This window comes from Rhea pennata, chromosome 2 (assembly GCF_028389875.1).
Source record: "Rhea pennata isolate bPtePen1 chromosome 2, bPtePen1.pri, whole genome shotgun sequence".
In the NCBI taxonomy this organism is placed as follows: domain Eukaryota; kingdom Metazoa; phylum Chordata; class Aves; order Rheiformes; family Rheidae; genus Rhea; species Rhea pennata.
The window spans coordinates 50241842-50261869 of NC_084664.1; the positions used below are offsets into that span (position 1 = coordinate 50241842).

General features: G+C 36.8%; 1 protein-coding gene across 1 annotated transcript in view; it reads right to left on the reverse strand.

Annotated features, from left to right (window-relative positions):
• Nucleotides 1-19211, reverse strand: part of MYRIP (myosin VIIA and Rab interacting protein) — a 205343-nt gene extending 186132 nt beyond the window's left edge. Inside the window, exon 1 of the mRNA XM_062567884.1 lies at nucleotides 19094-19211. Coding sequence (XP_062423868.1) covers nucleotides 19094-19203 — 110 coding nt within the window. The 5' untranslated portion in view covers nucleotides 19204-19211. The remainder of the gene's footprint in view (nucleotides 1-19093) is intronic.
• Nucleotides 19212-20028: the final 817 nt, after the last annotated feature.

Consider the following 20028-nt stretch of genomic DNA (forward strand, 5'->3'; position numbering starts at 1 on the left):
ACTTACTTGCCCTTCTTTATCCATTATCTCAAAAGATAAACTGTTTGGCTTGTCAAGCTCTATGCTTCTGCCAGAAGTCTCCATTCTAACATTTTTCACTTGGTGTTTCTAATTTGGAGGGTGGCAATGCAAGTAAAAAATGCCTGTTCATATATGATTTTATTAAAAAAATAAAGCTGACAGTTTGCTGACATAGTTAATATAGAAAGAAAAATTGCAAGTTTAAAGGCATTAGGCCCTTTGTTAAACGTGTAAATAGCATCAGCCAACAAAGCAACAGTAGTCCTCTTATGCTCTGCTGAGAAGCACACATGCAGGATTAAAGCTGTCAAATCTCCAAGATTGCATAGTTTCAGAGAGCCCATGCTCCCAAGATTAAACTTCTGGCTTTTATTAATACTACAAACTCCAAGTAGAAGAACATAGTTCTGTTAAATCAGATACGCAGGCTTATTTCAAAAAGTGCCAAAGCTCTCATTCAAATCCATGAGGCTAAAAAAATGCTCACAGCAAGGTTGAGGCTGAAGCCTAGGTCACCATGCCCAGCTAATTCCTTGCTAAGAAGAGGTCTCCACCTTGCTAGAGTCTTTATACCCAACTGGACAATTTCTGTTTCCTCAGTTCTATTACATGTTTAGCTCAGCTTGCAATTCTGTTTAGAAAGGATCATTTTTATTCCCCAGGGTGCTTGGAGTGGCTCTCAGCTTCTTCACTACTGTAATTCTGTCAAGTTTCAAATCTCTTTATTTGTTCAAAGTTCTGTCAGTAACTGGACAAGGGACCTCTAAAGAACAGGACAGTGCAGAGATGAACAGGGCTGCCAGTTGCAGAGTATGATCAAAGACACATGAAAGCAGACTAGTTCCTCTGCCTCACACTGCTCTGAAGCAGGACAAAATTTAAAACAATTTCAGATTGTTGCAAAAAACATGAAAGCTAATAGAACAGCCAACTTCAAAATGAGATGCAACACAACTTATACTGTATTTGAGCTGCCATTAGGCTATAGGAAGAAAGGTAGACCGAGCTCATGGATGGACTCCAACCACTTCCTTTCTGCTTCTGGACTAGTGCCAAAAAGCACAGGGAAAAGGAGCTGCAATCCTTCAAGTGAGCAAGCAAGAGACGAAGAGACAGAGACAGTAAACATGCAAATCAAACAGGTAGGAATTAGGCATACAGTGTAAACATGGCTGCTCTGAAGAACTTTGCTGTACACTGTGAGATCAGCTGAGAGAAAGAACAGAGCAGGCAGCGCTGCTGTAGTAACACTCAGTAACAAACAATTTATGGAAATAAGAGCAATTGCAGACATTTCAACAGTGTGAAAGTTGCATTCGTCCTGTGAAATAATGTATTGCAATAGCTATGAAACTCTCCCATAACACACTTCACAGGAAAAGGCACTGCCAGAAATCCAGTTAAAAAAAAAAAAAAAAAAAAAAAAAAAAAAAAAAAGAGTTGCTGGATGGGGAAAACAAATGGCACACTGTCTACTCACATTAGGCTTATTTCCCCAAAACAAAGCAACCCTTTTAAACTCCCTTTGATCAATGCCTCTGACACCTGTGGTCCCACACATACTATTAAACCTATTCTATGGGATTTTATAGGTATTACATAACCCCAAAAGACTCTGCATTTATCCCCGTCAGGTATGTGACACTCACATTTCAAAGAGGGCACTGTAAAAATATACTTGGCAGTTTAATATATTGGACCCAATTTCTCACTGCACTACTTTAGTTTTACTCCAAGATAAATCCATTAAATTAAAAGGCTTTCCTCATATGCTGTAAAGATTTGCCCTTCCAGTTCAATGAATTTACAAGTATCATACTCTTAATTATATTAAAGCAATCAGAGGTCTGAATACACTGCTTGCAGTAATAAACATTTTTTAAAAACCATCAGCCATTTTACTGTGTACATTTGGAAGAGCCAAGTTCATTTTTATTAAATCAAAAATAGATTATTTAAACCAATGACATATTTGTAATTCTTTAAGAACAAGATATTACAAATATAAAAGCGTAATGTAAGCTTCCCATTTTGTATTCTGCAAGTGTTTATGAAAGATGACAGACTCCTGGAAAGCAAAGGCTTATTTCCCCAAGGAGTATGTCCAATAAAGTACAGCTCTGAATACTCCAAGGAACAGACAAAACAGTTTTTACATACACAGTGGAGAATACTACTCTGTAACTTAAAAAGGAAGATTAGTAACTCTTGACTATCAGAAAGCAAATAAAATAATTTTGCATCTATTATTTTAACCAGAGGGCTTTGAGAGCTGATGCCCTCAATAGTGGGTTGTATTTTTAATATCTGTGTTGAAAACAGAGTGATTTAGCTTCTCCCTTCCACCCAATTACAAGCAATTCCATTCACACAAAAGCAAATAGTTGGTTCTCACTTGCATAGCCCTCTTCTGTAGGTGCATCACACATGTTTTTCTTAAAACTGCATCTGTGGTGTAGCACACTAAGAGCAATAGATCTATTTGAGGCCAGAAGCAATCTAGTTACATTTGCACTGCCTGGGAGCTAGCGAGCCCTGCAAGTACAGACATGCTGCATTTAGCTGGCTGTAGGTCTGTTTGGTGGCACCCGGCACTAGTGAGGTCTTACTGACTGCTGTCTCAGCTAGCTTTACTGCCCAGGGCAGTTATTCGCTAAGCAAGAGATACAAACAAAAGCATGTGGAAAGGCTTAAAACTACCACCTACATTTTCCACTCACTGAAACTGGCAAATTGGTCTGTAAGGACAAAGAAAGTCTTAAAAGAATGTCAGAGAGCATCTGGCAGCCAATATTAGAAAGACCTCTTTTTTAAAAGTGTTCTCCACTTCCCATCACCAGGGAGAGACAAGTGGGAGATAGGCAAGCTCTTCTACCTCTTCATTATTTAGAATCTTCTTCCCTGGTATTTTAAGATCTTTTGATCTCTGTAGTGTTCAGGGTTACTGAAACAATGCCAGATCACCTGGCAAGAAGTACAGAAAGATGTGTTTGAGTGAATCAAGCTATGATTTGTCTCTGGAACAGTTTTGGTATAAAGAAGAGAGAGCAAGAGCCCAACCAAGCTGGAAAATTAGTCATGGCAATACTAAATGAGCATTCAAGTGGATGTGTACATCCTGCAAGAGCAGTAAGGAAATCTCAGCTACCATGTATGGAGCTGCAAACCATTTCTTTTTATAAGCAGATGAACTTCAGACATTCATCTGGTAGCCAGGATAAAAACTTCAGACATCTTAAATTTCCCTCACATTCTCTCCCTCTCTCCTCTCTTCAGATAGGCAATGAAGTTTTAGAATACTATACCCCAGACAGATAAATAACCTTACACATATTTACAGAGGAAAACTGTTACACAGAAATGCTGAAAAACTGACCCAAGGTCCAATGCCAATACAATGACTACACTCCATTGTTGTATTTTGTAGGCAAAAAAGAAACAAATCTGTTCTAGAGTAGGCAAAAAGGTATAGCAGACAATAGATAAAAATACTACATTTGCCTAAAGCACAAGTGTAGAAAACCTTCAACTGCAAATAGAGAGGAGAATGCAGAAATGTCATCCTTACACACTGGAGGGGAGGTGGGGCAAGGTGGAAGGAGGAACAATACACTCTCCAGTGGTTTAAGAAAAGAAGAGGGAAAAGAAATATCTATTTCCTCCTTCCTTTACCATTTTTTTTTTCACTGCAAGAAAAACATTATTAGGCAAAGTACTTCAATGTTTACTTCACTGTTTTAACAACAGCTTTATCTTCTGCAACCCAAGTTAATGGCAGATAATCCATCAACATTACCTGAAACAAGCTAAAGCTGAGGAAACTCTGTATTGTCCAGCACATATATTTCGAATCAGCTGAAATCCGATTTTCAAATGGTGATTTAATTCTTAATCATTAACATTCAGCTGACAATTGTAAATGTAGTTGTAAAATACAACTCAAGTAGCTGAATATTTGCAATTTTCTCTAAATATGAGCAAGACATAGGTCCCTAGTTATACACAAAGTATTTCCTATGAAGTTTATTTTAACCAACAGATACAGAAAATGATATCTGATTTCTATTTAACTCAAGCAAAGTGAAAACATTTTAAGAACACTCATTTTAGAAGGACTCAAATAAAAGATTCTGTATCCCTAGAATTTTAATTATAGGGATGTTAGTGCGTTAGGTATGGGTTCATGATGTGATTATTCCAGAAACATTAACCTCAGCTGAAACAACTCTCCTCTATTTAAGCTGCATACTCACCACCCCTGAGCACTGACAGTCATACCTGTTTGATAAAAATAAGCCCATAATTTATTCCCCCAAAGCCCTGATGACACAGCAATGCTAAATTGAAATACAGATGCTTTTATTTTTATTTGTGCAATAGCTTTCAAAAAATCTAATTACTCAATCATGCAAATTGTGACAAAAGGCTGTACAAATGATACTTACCATCTCACTAATAATGCAGGGATTTAAAAGGGCAGTAAAGCATGAAATTGAAAGAACTCAGCTCAACTTCTGCAGCAGCAGCCAAGTTTGTAGAGCTAGCACTAAGGGGACAAGGAACTCAGCTGATAAGAGATCACCAAGAAATAGTAAATACAGCACTTCATTGAATGCCATCTTGCAGCATCATGGGCAAAGGCTTTTAAATTACCTCCCTCTTCTCCCCAACGCAGGGCATCACACAGGACAGCTTCAAGACTCCATCTTGTGTTATATATGGGGACACATAGGCTCATTTCAGTGACATAAGAGCACATTTTCTCCCCCCACCACACACTTGATAAGCCAAGGAAATGGCAGGATGCAGAAGTAGCCCAACACAGTTGGGCAGTACAAAGAGAGGCTTCCTGCATCTGCAGTGCTCTATACCAAAAGCAGGGACTACTGCAATACCAATGACAACCAGGTTCTGGACCACACGAAACAAACTTTGCTGCTTTTAACGATGGCTGTTGACCATACAAATTTTGTGTGTGAGTGAGTGAGTGTAATTCCACAAGGTTTTACAAAAATTATTAGCAAAAGCAGACACCCTGCCAAATGATTATTGCCAGTAAAGCAGTCAGCTTTTTATTAATCTACCATCAGCAAAACTGTAAGCTTTGTTTAAAAAGAATCATTACATTGCTTTTACTGAAGTCGATAATGCACAGACAGTAATTATATAACCCAAGTGTTCCACAATAAACAATCTATGTGGTTTATTATGGCCATAACAACAGAATACTTACTGCCTCAGTCTCCAAAAATGTGGCAAGATGTAGCAATCTTCTAAACATTTGCTCTCCTATTAAAACAAATCTTAAATATTTTTCTAGGAAAAACATCATGTGCGATCAAATCAAATGAGGGAATAATAATAGCTCATGACCCAGGTAGGAAAATGAACCCTTAGCAGGATTTAAAGCTTTGCTAAGCAGTGAAATATTGAAAATGAAGAGGAGGAGTTGAGGGAAAAAAAAAAAGAATGATATTAATGCCTACATATGTAGTTAAGATGTTTGTATTCATCACTTGAATACAAACAGCCTCTTCTGAAACTTTACTCTAGAGAAATAAAGATTCCCAGAATCCAGATCTTCCAAAACATTTAGGAAATATATCACAACATGTTGATCTTTGAGAATAATCTACATATGATTATATGATGAAATATGATAGGAAAATCACCTCATGAATACATATTTCAGGCTTATTTATTTTTAATCCAACTTTTTAATGTACATTTTTATCACTGGTATACAGAATACTTTAAATGGAAGTAACAGTGGAAATAAACCAGTAATGTCTATTATACAATCAAAGGTTTACTGTTTACATGGAAAAAAGCCCTGTTCCATTAGTTGAGGTAACTACCTGAGAATAAGTCAGTACAACTCACTAGAAAGACAATACAGATAATATGGGCCCTTCTTAAATGAATTTCAGGATTACTATGTAGTTTTTGCTCTGTGGAGGACTAATCTGAAGTAGTAGTGAAGGAACCAGATATATTATTTACTGAGCCTTTCATTAAATGTCAAGTGTTTACAGGGCAGACCAGATCCTTCACCATCAATAATGCATCAGAATTTGTTTGTCCCTTAAGTCAATCACTGAACAGATAAGAAAAAAGAGGTCTAGGAAGTTCTTAATTGCCTCAGATTTTTCTTCTGCATTCCCCAAAACAAATGGCAAACAAAAATCCTAACTATAAACTAGTTTAATGTACATTCAAACATAAGGTATCTGGTGATGTTTTACTCATAATACAGCAACGCTGAAATGCAGCTGTGGCTAACATGTGACACATTTTCTAGTCATAAATATCTGTGGATGATTTGTATTTACTTTTCCAAGGTTAGCAGCATAAAAAAATACTTGCTATTTCTGTCAAACAATCTTTGAGTGCTTCACAAAAACTGACACTCATCAGCATCTCTACTATAAGTTAATTCAGACTCAGTTTTACTATATATATAAGGCACCTAAATGTTTTGTGGGAAGTAGGACCAGATTCCACAATGCAATAACCTAAGTGCCTAAGTCTCTTGAAACTGAAGCATCTCCCTGGCTATTTTTAACTGTTCAGAAAGATAGAGGCCAAGCCGCAACTTTAGATCCTCCATGCTAACTGCTATTACCTGAAGTGAAAACATACATCTGGGAGTGAAGAACTCAATACTGAAGAGGAATTTTATCCAAGCAAAGCTAACTGTACTAAATTCATAAACCATACCAGAGACAGCCAAATCATGAAAACAGATACGCAGGATAAAATGAATGAGCTATTGGTTTCACTGGATGACAGTGGCTTCTGCAACGTTCTTTTTTTTCCCCTCTTCCCCATCATTCTTCCCAAATTCCCTCCTCTCAAATAACCCCAATCACTCTTACAAGAAGTGTTGTAAAATGCAGAAGCAAACAAAATCAAAGGTAATCCCACCAAAATAAGCAAATTAAATGTGGAGACATCAAAGAGATCCCTGAAACCTTCTGCCAAATTTCTAAGAGGTTACTCTTCAACTGCCAACAGCAAACATTAGGAGATTATTTCACTGAGTGAAGAAAGCATCATAGCTGCTCCAGAATACCTGTTCACATATACTACAATTATGCATTGCTTATTTTTCAGCACATTAATCATCACTGCTAAAGCACAAATCCCTGCAATACTAAGATTTTAATCACAGAATGATCAAGGTTGGAAGGGACATCTGGAGATCATCTAGTCCAACCTCCCTGCTCAAGCAGGGTCACCTACAGCATGTTGCACAGGATAATGTCCAGGCAGGCCTTGAATATCTCCAGAGAAGTAGACTCCACAACCTCTCTGGGCAACCTGTTCCAGTGCTCTGTCACTATGAAACTTCCTGCATTTCTGTTTGTGCCAGTTGCCTCTTGTCCTGTCACTTGGCACCACTGAAAAGAGTCCAGCCCTCTCCAGTTGGCCCTCCATTAAGGTATCTGTAGACATTGGTAAGATCCCCTCTCAGTCTTCTCTTCTCCAGGCTAAACAGGGCTAGCTCTCACAGCCATTCCTGATAAGACAGATGCTCCAATCTTCTAGTCATCTTTGTATCATCTTTGTGTATGCGTGTACATATATACACACATATATAAAAATCACCATTTCTACTCAAGGGGACGACACTAAACAGTCACACTCCCCTTTGGCAATCTTATCCTCTTTGTTAACTTATTCAAAGTAGGTGTTGCTTGGCCAACATCGTTTGAATGAGAAAGCATTTTAATGTAGAATTCCCAAGTCAATAGTCTCCTGACAGACTGCTTAATTGCTGAATCCCAGGAGTTCCAACTTCCATACTTGGCAGAAATGACTGCTGCATCAGAAGCATACCTTACTTAACCAACAAAGCTACTGTATACCACAGGGAAAGTGGACAAATGGACAATTATGAAACAACCCCAATCATCACAAAAATTGTGGATAGCAGCACCAAACCAGAGGCAAGTAGGTCAAAATTGAGTACTTCTGTTTGCAGAAGATGAAGAAGTTGCTGTCCTTTTTTTTTTTTTTTTTTTTTTTTTTTTCCCCCTTATAAAAGAAAAGTCCTGGAGTTGATCAAATGAGCTGACACACCTTTTTACATACACGATGGCAGAAAGACTTTGCTCTAAAGTGCCTGGAACCACTTCCTGGACCGATTAAAGACAAATAAGTTTGAGAGAACTGCTGGTCAGCTAAACACCTTTAGGACTTCATGAACTGTACTAAAGACTAGCATAATGTTTTGTTTGATTTGAGAAGAATACAACAAGACAGACATATGTTTCACTTGCTATAAATCTCTTATTCTCACAGCTGTCTTCCACAACTGTCACCCACTCTGGCACTCTAAAAGGCACACTTAGCCAGTGTGGTTGTGCTGATTAGATGAAGTTATATACAACACTAGCAATCAAAGTCTAAAGGGAAAAAAGAAATGCAAGTCCACATGATGGAAGGAAAAACAGTGATCAGGCTACCATAATTTGCCTTTCGAGACACAGACAATTCACCAGTCCTGGTATGATGTATAGAAGCTGCTCAAGAGCTCCTTTCTGAACTTAAATCTACTTTCATTTTACCACAGTCAGCCTTAAAACCCAGTTATTCATAACTGTGAATAAACAGGTCTTTGTTCTTTGTCAGCAATGAAAAACTGTTCTCAAGAACTGGAATGGGAAAAATATGAAAGGGAAAAATATGATATTTATAATAATTTTTAATCAATTCACAGTAAAATTAAGGTTTTCATATATGACCATCAATCTATATCTGAAACAGACCTCACATTCTACTATCATGCACTAAATGTGGCTACCTGTAATATCAAAATACTGATTAAAAAAAAAATCAGCAGACAATGTTTATGAGGCACAAACAAGCTTTAAATGATGTGCTGCAATATGGAACAGACATCCTTACTTTTGACAGTGTTATTTAGATTATGGCCTTCTATCTAACAAGAGTTACTGCACAGCTGTCAACAAGTATGACTGTTTTCCTCTTAATCCACAATCCTTTTCGATAAAGCTTTCACAAGATATGTCACATGTGACATCTTGCCATCAACTGCATAGTCATCAATTCAAAAGATGGACAGTTTCATTCGTTTGTGTGACAAAGGCAGTGGAAGACTGCCATGGAATTATCTCCCAGATGACTAAAGTCTAGATAAAACAGTCTTACAAAGCCTTCAAAACTAATCATATTTTCAGAATGCCTATTAGAAGTACACATGTATTTTATTTTCTTACACACCTAATTTTTAAAAATTGAAAAAAAAAGTAAAAAACTAATCACCTCCAGAACGTTCAAGAACTATACAGTCCATAGGACCACTGCAGAAATACTAAGGAACTGTCCTCCAATTAATGAGGAAGTCTTGTATCTAGATATAATGGTTCCCTCATCTCAGTGTTATGTTCAGAGCAGAAATAAAAAACCTTGATGCGCTGATGAAAACTGAGGGAAAAAGTAGGACATGCCATCAGCACATTAGCCAACCTCACTGACAGTGCCACAGTAGCAGAGGGAGATCAGATACTTTCCCTTGGTCAAGTCTCAGCCAACAAAATGTTTTTGCAGCACGCAACCCTAAATCCCCACCACCTCAAGCAGGCTTCTCTCTCTAATTGCTTTTAAAGATTTTTTTGATTGAGCTACAATTGGGGAATTTTGTTGCTCTCTCTTTTCAAAATATTTAAACTTCCAACATGCTTGACAAAAGCCAGATAAATTTCCAGATCACCCTTTAATGGGGAAAGTGCTGAGGAATCAGAACATCCTTTACACCTTATATCCTTCAGTATCTACTAGCCAAATTATAATGTGACCAGCAGTAAGAACCACAACTAATTTATCACTGGGCTGTATCAGGTTTGCATCCCTGTAATACCGAGAAGAACTGCATTAATGCAAACCTCCTAAATCCTGAAGATACTAGTCCTGTTGTAAGTCAGCTTTATAAAGAGATTTACGTATTTTTCTTCATGGTGTCTGGATAGCAGTCAAAACATAATAAATGGTGTCACCCATTTAATTTTTTAATAGGTATAACAGAGCAAAAGGAAAAAAGAAAGTATGTTTGAGTTCAGCTTTTTTCAGGACAACTTTACATACATCATAACTAGCAGAAAATTCAAAGGATTAAAGCAATAAAGGAAAAGAAGTATAACCAAGTGTCACATTGACCAAATATAATTCATTCCAAGCAAACAAGGGAACAGGTAGCTACACTGAAAGTCATTTTTATCATGTAATCTGGTGTGCAGTTCAGCAGGACACATTTCCACTAACCTCAGAGCCAAATATACACCATCTGCAAATAAGGGTAACAGTAGATGAGCAAATTACCTCTAGTTCAATTAGAGCGAAAAATATTACTTTGTAGTAACTGCGCATGTGTATGCTCCTATCCAAAGCAAACATGAACCTCCTAACCCCTCAAACGTAAATTATAATTACCTTATATTTATCAAAAGTAGGAGCACAAACTTAAGTAGTGCCCATTACAGCAATACTTCAGTATCTAACTTGCACGGAAACCTTAGCTGAGATACAGATGCAAAATTTAATGTACTGAAGTACCTTTTCCCCCATTCTCTCTCTCTTTTTAAACTATTTTCATGAAGATGACATTCAAAAAAAAAGAGAGAGGGAAGAAATTCCTTATATCATCTTCATAAAAATAGTTCAAAAAATTTCCTTAACTATTTTCATGAAGATGACATAAGGAAATCCATATTACTTAGCATGTGACCAAGTGTACCTACAGTTAGAAAGTGTCTGCAAAGACACAAAAGCATTTCTGAAACACTGTGAATGTGCTGACAAAATGTTTTGACATCTTTGAATTTCTCCCTATAACACACATTCCTTTTTTATTGGCTGAAAATATTAATCAATTTCATTTAGAAAGAAAAATGCTGAAATTTTTACCATTTGTCAAAGAAAGATCAGTCAGCTCTAATATATACTTCTTACCTCAGTCTGCTCTTCCCTTCCAAAAGTTGTCTTGTGGTCCTTTGAACTCACATAAACACAGAACATGTTTTCAAACACTGAAGTCAAACTCCTTTCTAGCTTGCACATTGTAACGTTTCTGGCAAGTGGGCAGATCACAGTGTTTAACAGTCCAATTTGGAAGGAGGTAGAACGATGAAGAATCCAGTTTAAGTTTTATGAATGTTAAACTGATAGAATAGCTTCCTTTCTATAAACTTTTCATGACACAGGCTCCTAGACTCAGGACAGTTTTCAGAAGGCTGGTATCACATTCAGCACAGCTAATTCCTATGGTTTAACTTCAAGAAATTGCACATGACAAGAGTTCTGAAGACCTTCAAGAATGAAATACTAGATGAATACAAACTCATGATGGTGATTATTTAGGATTCACTTTGACCTCTGCTGATTCAATAGCTTGAGGTAGATCCTATGATACACACTAAGTTTCAGCATGGTAAAGAGTGACAAAAAAATTATTTTGCTCTCCCCAGTTTTGTGGCCTTATCTTTAACTGTCCTTTCCACACACTGATCATTTTTTGCTATGCAGATTCTCTGACAGAATTTCATCTCCTAATAGGTTTCAGAAAGGAAGTATTAACAAGTATTCAACAAGCACCTTTCTATAATCAAAAATGCTGATAGCAGCAAACAACTCTGCACCAACTTCAGTGCATGAAGGCAACTCAACTTCATGGCCATCCTCTTCCACTCTGCCATCTTCCAGTGACACTTCTTACAGCTGTTCTTGGTCCTGCTCTCAGTGGAGGGTACAGGAAATAGCCACACAAGACACATCTCCATGAAGAACAGAACAGGTTCCTTAAGTCCCCAAAATAGTAAAAATTAATAATATTCTTGGAAAAATAAAAAATATAGGCAAAGATGACCCTTGATTTGACTCAATTTTCTCCTCTTTGCCAAAAGAGGAGTGAATCCAGTTTATAAGCAATTTTATATTCCATAAATGTAATATTTGTCTCTGAAATAACATAGTAGGGCTTTTTAAGAATGGTTACTACTTTGTAGGTAGAAGCAGAACAGTCTTTCATAAATGTATACTTTAAAATTTTCATAATGTATGTTCATGAAGTCAAATATCTCAAAAAAATGCTTCTTTAAATAAGTCATATTTCAAATTGATAGACCTCAGAATGACAAGCAGTATCTCTGATTTTCTTGAAAACCAAAGTTGAGAATATTTAAGCTAGAAAGCCCAGGCAGCTTCAGACAGATCCACAAGTGGACTGATGCAACCAAAGACATTGCATAACATGTTGCTGTAGAAACTCATGGTAAAACCATTCCCTTCTAGCACCAAAAATGCACTTTAAATACAACACTGTTCTTCCAAAACTGAGACACCTGGCACATACCACTACTTCTTAGGTTTCCATACAACACTCACTATTTAACACATCCCTGCATTGTTAAATTTAATAAGAATAAGCCACAAATAAATTATTTTATGTAGCATTTGTTTACAGATTTGTTTATAAGTAACTTGAGAAAGTAATACAAATTATAGTACTCTAGCAACACCTGAACAGAGAAGCAGGCACTTAGATTTAGGTCCTGCCTGCAGAGCAAATGTAAGTTAGGGAACATTGGTAAAAGATTCTGACTCTTAAAATTCCCTAAGCTGGTTAAAACTATGCGCCTGCAAAAGAGCCACAGGCTTTGTACAGTACAGCCTAGTGACTGAAATCTTCACACAGAAGATCAGTTAATCAGACATTTTAATCACTTCTGTAATTGCAGCAATCTCTATTTGAGCACAAGACTACAAGAACAGCTGACAGAAATCATAAAAATCAAACCCATGAACTTAGAGAATCCAGAAGGTGGGTCCCACAGTCCCACCTTCCCTGCCCAGAACATTCTCCTCCTTAAGAGAGAGGCCCTGAAATTCAGCTGTCCAGGACCTGCTGCTTGTGCTGTCTTTCCCATTCTCCCTAACAACTGATTCTCAGAGAGTCACCTTTGCAGGCAATACTGCTTACAATTTTCATCTTTAGAAGTACCAAATTCTGAATCAGATACTCATTGTTTCACCTTTAACAAGCTTATTATTTACTTCAGCTAGAGCCTTGTCTACCCTGCCCTCAAAAAGATTTAACAGACCCCACAGCTTCCCCAGTAACCTCTTCTACCAACTGCACACTGGCACTTTCCCCATATCAAGGCATCAATATTTGTAAGCTTTTTCCATGAATTAAACGATAGTATATTGAGTTTTATTAAAGATATTTCAGATAGTTTAATACTGAGTAACATATTTAACACAATATCTTTTTTTTTCAAAGTTGAAACACTTTCTCTGCAAAAGATGTTTAAGATATTTAACATTTTTAGCATGACTGAACTGCACAGACAGGACCCAATACTCAAGAGAACATCCCTTCCTCCCACTGCTGGACTACTCAGGTAAGAGAGGATTACTCCCATAAGCCATGTTTAACAGCTTGGACTCTTCACACAGAAGATGTCTGAGATTAAATATTGATTTTTATGTTATGGCTATTCATTATCACTAGGCATGCTCACTCTTCTGAGTGAAACTATGACTACTAATTTGAATAGTCATAATCTATGACTAAGACCATATTAAGCTTGCAATAAGTTTTATACTGTCTCTGTAACACCACGTTGCCTTCTTTATTAAATACACTCTGCAAGACATGCATGGTCTTGGGTATGTATGTGGGCTGTACTTCAGCTGGGTCTCACAAAGCCTATTCAGTAGTGAAAGTGTTAGCTGGGGACATTTCTTTCTTCACAAATTTCCCTAATATTCACTAAAATTATGGTGTTTCATTCTTGCATGTTTCATTCTTGCACCTTTTCATAAACAATCTCTCATGTTTTTTTGATGTTTGGCTCACCAATATTTCCTCTCAGTTGAGGTTGAATTTGTAAATACATTTAAAACCAAAACCAAAATTCATGTCTGGAATTATCTATACTAAAACACTTGAGCAAAACTCAAGAATGACAGTTACAGGAGTGAGGTCCTGTGTTTGCAAAATGCCTGTTGCTGAGCAGCCCTGATCAGACTTTCCCTATAGAACCCATATGGCGTTCTGATAACGAGTATACTCACAGAGGGCTCCACTGAAGTCATGGAAAAGAAAGAGATGAAGATAAAGGTGCATGGAACCAGTTTAGAGGAACCTAACCCCAAGTCTGTCTTTGAAATTACCCTTGTCTTTTATCCTCAGGTAGAATAAAACTGGACCCAAACCCATAACTTAAAGCTAAATGTACTTTGCTATCAGTGTGAGCCTCTTTCTAGTACACTGTTTCACCTGTTGCAAAGCATAAGCTAGGTCTTCCCTTATGGTCAACTGCAATCACTTCCTGTGCTCATAGGAGGGGCAGTGAGCAGTGCTGAATCATCAGAACCTACCTATCAGAATCTTTGTACCAAGCCCTACACTTGTGTTAGAGTAGGGAGTTTGGGACAAATCTCAGGCAGAACAGATGTGGACTCTCAACTAAACACAGCTGTACATTACAATTATTACATTATATGATTACTGGGATGCCTGCTTCCTTACATAACCTCCCAAACAACATTATTTGAAAGCAAGCAACACACCTTTAGAACAACGTTTCTTGAAATTAATGACAAGTAACAGTTGTCTAAAAGCATTTAAAGCATATCCTTATGAACTCTGAAACCATTCAGCTTATATGCAGAATTCATCAAGGTCACTATTTTCTGACAAGCAACTTCAATTCCTTGCAGCAAAATTTATAATGCTTTATTAATAAAAATGTCTTGCTCTTAACTTTGTTATTCAACCCTATCTCTAAGATAAAGTGATACTGCCCTAGATATACTTTGTATTTGGTTTATAAGACAAAGGGAAAGTTGATCACATTTATAGATTTCACAAAGATGTAAGGATCATTGTCTCTAAAGTAGCAAAACAACATATTAAGCTGAGATTCTGATGAATCATTTGTTTCACTCAAAAATAAATTTACATAAACGCATATTAAACTTAAAACAGCTCAGCATAGCCTTGCACTGAAGAAGTATACAGCTGTGCTAACTTGGGAATAGCAAAGAACATCCTCTCTCAGAAAAGCAATATATCACTCCAATCCTTTCATCACACGTGTCAGAACAGCCTGTAAAGTGCTGATCATTCAGCTTAGCACTGTTGCCTTGCTCTCAGGGCTAACAGGCTGAAAAGAGAAAAGTTGTATGCTACCTCTTCCTCCTCTGCTTTCCTCAAGGAGCTAATGAGCAGGCACAGGAGCCAGAGCTGTTACAGAGCCTGGCTGCCACAAAAATCAGAGTGATGGAGAGAAATGTTCTTTGTGCTTTTCCCACACAGTTCACTGGAGTGAAGGACAGGCAGACTCACCTTATGAAATCACTTCAGCAAACAAAGCATTGATGAGTTCATCTACTGCAACTCTGTGAAGCCTGTGGAGAAGACGAGACCAACCTCCCATTCTTTCTCCCCAGGAAAAGAACTCTAAAACTCAGCTTAGGAGGCGAGGGAAAGGAAAGGGAAGAACAAGAAAGATAGTTTTTGTTTTGTTTTTAAAGTACTTGACACAAGTCTGCTACAGAAAATAGGTGGAACAGGAACTAGTATACACGATCAGATTGAACAAGCAGCCATTTACCCAAATGTCTGACTTGGCATTTTGCGAGTTTGATATGACTTTCACAAAAATTTATGCAAATAGAGTTTTGGAGGACTTCTGTATATTTCATCCACCACACAATCTATAACACATACTTGTGCATACACTGAAGCCTACTGTAATATGACAGGAAGTAGCATCAAACTGGTTTCTGGATTTTGTCAGGGTACTTCCTAAAAAGCTAATAAATAAATCTCCATGAAAAACACACAAGCTAATGACCATGCTCTGAAAGCAAATTATGACAATTAATGTCCTGGTAGCCACTGGCAGCCTGCAGACTTTATGAGCAGAAGTGAAGTATGGAAAGCCGAAACACCAGTCTAGTTTTGAGTATGCACACTGAGCAACTCAAATGGAGCATCTTTATAATTGTACCAGATCTGCCTGGTTTGCCCAGTTTCACTGATTCACAGAAAACAAAGCCCATCTATTAACAAGTCTATGTTGTAATTTTAGCCTCAGTGACTCTGCATGATTACACTAACATTAGAGTAAATAAAAACATAACACTACTGCCAAAGAACAGAACCAACACATAATCAAATAAAGAGAGTATGGGTGAACAAGCAACAAAGAACAGTAAATATTATTAGTGTAATGCCAGGCAGAGAGCCATGGCAAAAAAAGAAACTGCACAAACATGAAGCAGCCAGGCATAACAAATCAACCTTACTAACCACTAAGTGTAACTAATTATCTATAGTTACCTTATATATATAATTTTAACCAGGCTAATTGTTTCACAAAAAAGTACAAGAAGAGACTTGTGAGCCTGTCTGGTAGTACTAACATAAATTGAGGAGAAACATTTAAATTAGAGAACCTCTACTGAAGATTCCCACTGCAGAGATGTACAACACAGTTTTGCAGCAGAAAATAGAAAAGATGAGCATAGCTTCTTCCATGTGTTACCTTTCATTTCAGAATTTACCTAGTTCTCATGTAAGAGAAACCACATTACTGTGAAGAGAACATTAGTGTGTATGCAAGTTTTATTCATAAATATTTAAGAAGAATTCAAGGAAGGTCCCTGACCTTCTTTCCATATCCAACTTTAAAAGTTACAGTAGTGCTGCATCTCTTTTCAAGGGATGCATCAATCCAAGCTTTCCCAGTAGCTGAAGTGCTACCTATGGTATTCAATATCACATATTTGACTAAGAACAGATATATGGAACTACTCAGACAGGAATACAGAACTTCCTCCACACACTTATTATGTCATTTTATTTACAGTATTTGTAAATATAAATTAACATTCAACCAATTGAAATATTCTAAAAGATATAGGTTTTTTACGTTTAGCTCCGAAATTACTGTCCATTTCATGTTCCTACCTTAAACAAGAGTGAAGACAAACTTCTCTTCTTACTGTATGTTTCTGAACTCCTCATCTTCCACTGGCAAAGTGAAACTGAAGCTAGCAGCCCCTTACAGTCTTCCTAGCTTGCATTTTTCTCCTAACATAATGGAAATCATCTCTCATATTACCTTAAGCAGTTCTTCATCTTTAGAAATAACTGCTATTAATGGGAACAATCCCAGAGAGAGATGTCTGGGAAATCAGCTACTTAAATTGGGTGGAGGGAAGGAAGAGGGGTGAAATAAATAATATCTATGGTACATAGGACTATAAAGAAACCCTACTATAATAAAGTATTACATGTGAAAGCTTTAACAAATTCCATTCAAGGACCAAGGTTGGTACATGGAATCAATTACAAGAACAAAAAACTCCTCATCTTCAGAAAGAGCTTTTCATTTTAATAACAGGAGTCTAATATATAAAATACCTATGTCCATTTCTTCTTTTCATATCTTGACAATATTTCTGAAGTGAAACTATACTGTAGGCTTTGTCAGTTGTTAAATTTTCTAGAAAACACTAACGCAGTAAAGCCAAGAACATTGAAGCAGACATAGTAACTACTCTGCTTTCTTAAAGGCTGAAAAAACAAATCTTTGTTGTAGCAAGACAGAAAATTTGTTCCTATAGGAGATTAGCAACACATTTTTGTCTTACTATGTAATGCAACATCCTTCCATTTAACTTTATGTTTTGGAAAAAATAATATGATGTAGCCTTGATAAAAATCAGTCATAACTTTCAAATCAGAAGTAAACTTCAAACTTCACTTTGTGATCTTCAAGGTCATTAAGATTATTTAAATTCGTATCTTAAATACCAACTTGTACTTCAGAACTTTGACAGCGTCAGTACCATTCACCATCAGAAGTACTATGTTCTAAAATACTTAAATACTTGCAAAGACATGAACTATGCTCCAAACAAAATTTGCATCCTCAGATATGGCTGGGCTGAGTCCCTATGTTTCTACTTTTCCAGTGTTTCATACATAGGTGACCATTAAATTATTAATGAGTCTCACGGACAACTTCAGCAGCAGATAATGAACACAAACACCAACAAAAAACATACTTACCAGGCTTTTGGATCCCCTCTTTTTTAATTGGGGGAGAGGGATGTAGGAAGTGCCCTGCAACCTCCTCCTCCTGTTCCTGTAGGAGCTCGTTCTATAGCACAGCAATTGCTGGGGCAACCCACCTAACTGTGGAATGTTTGCTCCAGTAGGATATGGCCAGCTACATGCACCCTCTTTAAGTTATCGCTAGAACTTATCTTTGTTCTTGATAGCCCTTCATAACAAAACCATCAGTATAACCCATTGCAAAACAGGAAAAAAAATTCTTCTTATGCATGCCATCCACATCCAGTCTTCTCTCCCTGCAGCAAGCTTATACTATCAATACAAAGCAAGAACTTGCACAATATGCCAAAAAATGAATTAAGGCTATGCAGCAAGTCTTCCTTCTTGTTCCTGATTTTCCAAGAAGTTTCAGAAAATAGTAACAGAAGACATTGTAGACAAAAACAAGATTCTCCTTAGTTCCCTGCTGCAGATTTTTTTAAAATTTTCTATGTATTACATATATACACATATATATATAGCATGTGTTAAGTGATAAAGAAACAGCTATCAACCGTGATAAGAGAATGTGCATTTCATTTCCCCAAAGATACAAGTTGTGTCACCCCACTTTGGGCTCTGAGCTGTTGCTCATTGATTAGTATAGTGAGCTGCTTGGCTAATATTCTTGTAAAAGTTTAGTTCTGCTATTTCTGCCACATGGACTTTTTTTTTTTTTTTTTTTTTTTTTTAACTGTAACAACTGTTTAATTGTTAGGGATTAAACTTTTGTCAGGTAAAGCACAACTACAGAGCAACACATCAAAGATCAAATGGTTGGCCTCCAACACCAGGCTAATTATTTGAGTTATGTCAACGCAAGCAGGCCAAGACAACTATGTTCTCCAGTTTCCCCGATAACCACTTCGTTATAACCCAAGATGGTCAGCATTTTTGATCAAGTTTTTATCTTACCTCAGTCTTTCTTCTTCTTTCTTCCTGAGGCTGAAATCTCTCTGAACAACCTGAAGTACGTGTTCTGCCTCTTCATCAGTCAAGCCAGAAAGATCCAGTTTTCTCCCCATTATATAGTCTATCTTGGATGCAAAAAGCTAGATGAATATCTGAAATCACAAAGGGCAACAAAATAAATCAGAAGCACTTATATTTTTCTCAAGCACATCTAAATTACAGTCATACCATTTAAATGGAAAGAACTTGCTGCCATAAGTATCAGAGAAGAAAATCATTCACTGCAGAATTATTTCTGAAGTTTCAAGTGTTGAAAGCAGTCACCCTCAATTTTAAAAACAAATGTAAAATATAAGTTTTATATTAAATTATACTTGTGATATTAAATTATATTGAGGGAACACCTCACTGTTGCCCTCAAGAAGAAATACAGTAAAATGATTACAATGAAATCAGATTCAGAAATTTCGTAAGATTCTATGCTATAAGTTAGTCAGGTAAGTATGTCTCTCCTTTCTGTGGTTAAAAAATGGAAGAGAAAAGGTAGCACTCACTATTATAGATGTGTGAACTGAAAGTACTGCAACATTTGAGCTAGAGCTTGATCTATTTATTTCATGAAAGAACTGTTATCAATTTATTCCATTTTTTTTCCTGGTGATTTTTATTAATCTTGTTGAATGCTGGTAACTTCAGCTATCAATGTTAATTTCTATAATTTGATTTATATAATTATTTGGGCAATCATAAACATGCCTATCTCCAGACTAAATTACAGTTTCAGAAGCAGCACAGTTTTTGCAGCTCTGTTATGAGCTCTCAGCAATATATAATCATTAAGAACAGTCAGAAGTTCTTACACTATACTAAAGAGGCAACTATTATTGCCTTTTTATCCATTACGGGTGTAAAGTGGATGAGGCTATGTAAAATACATG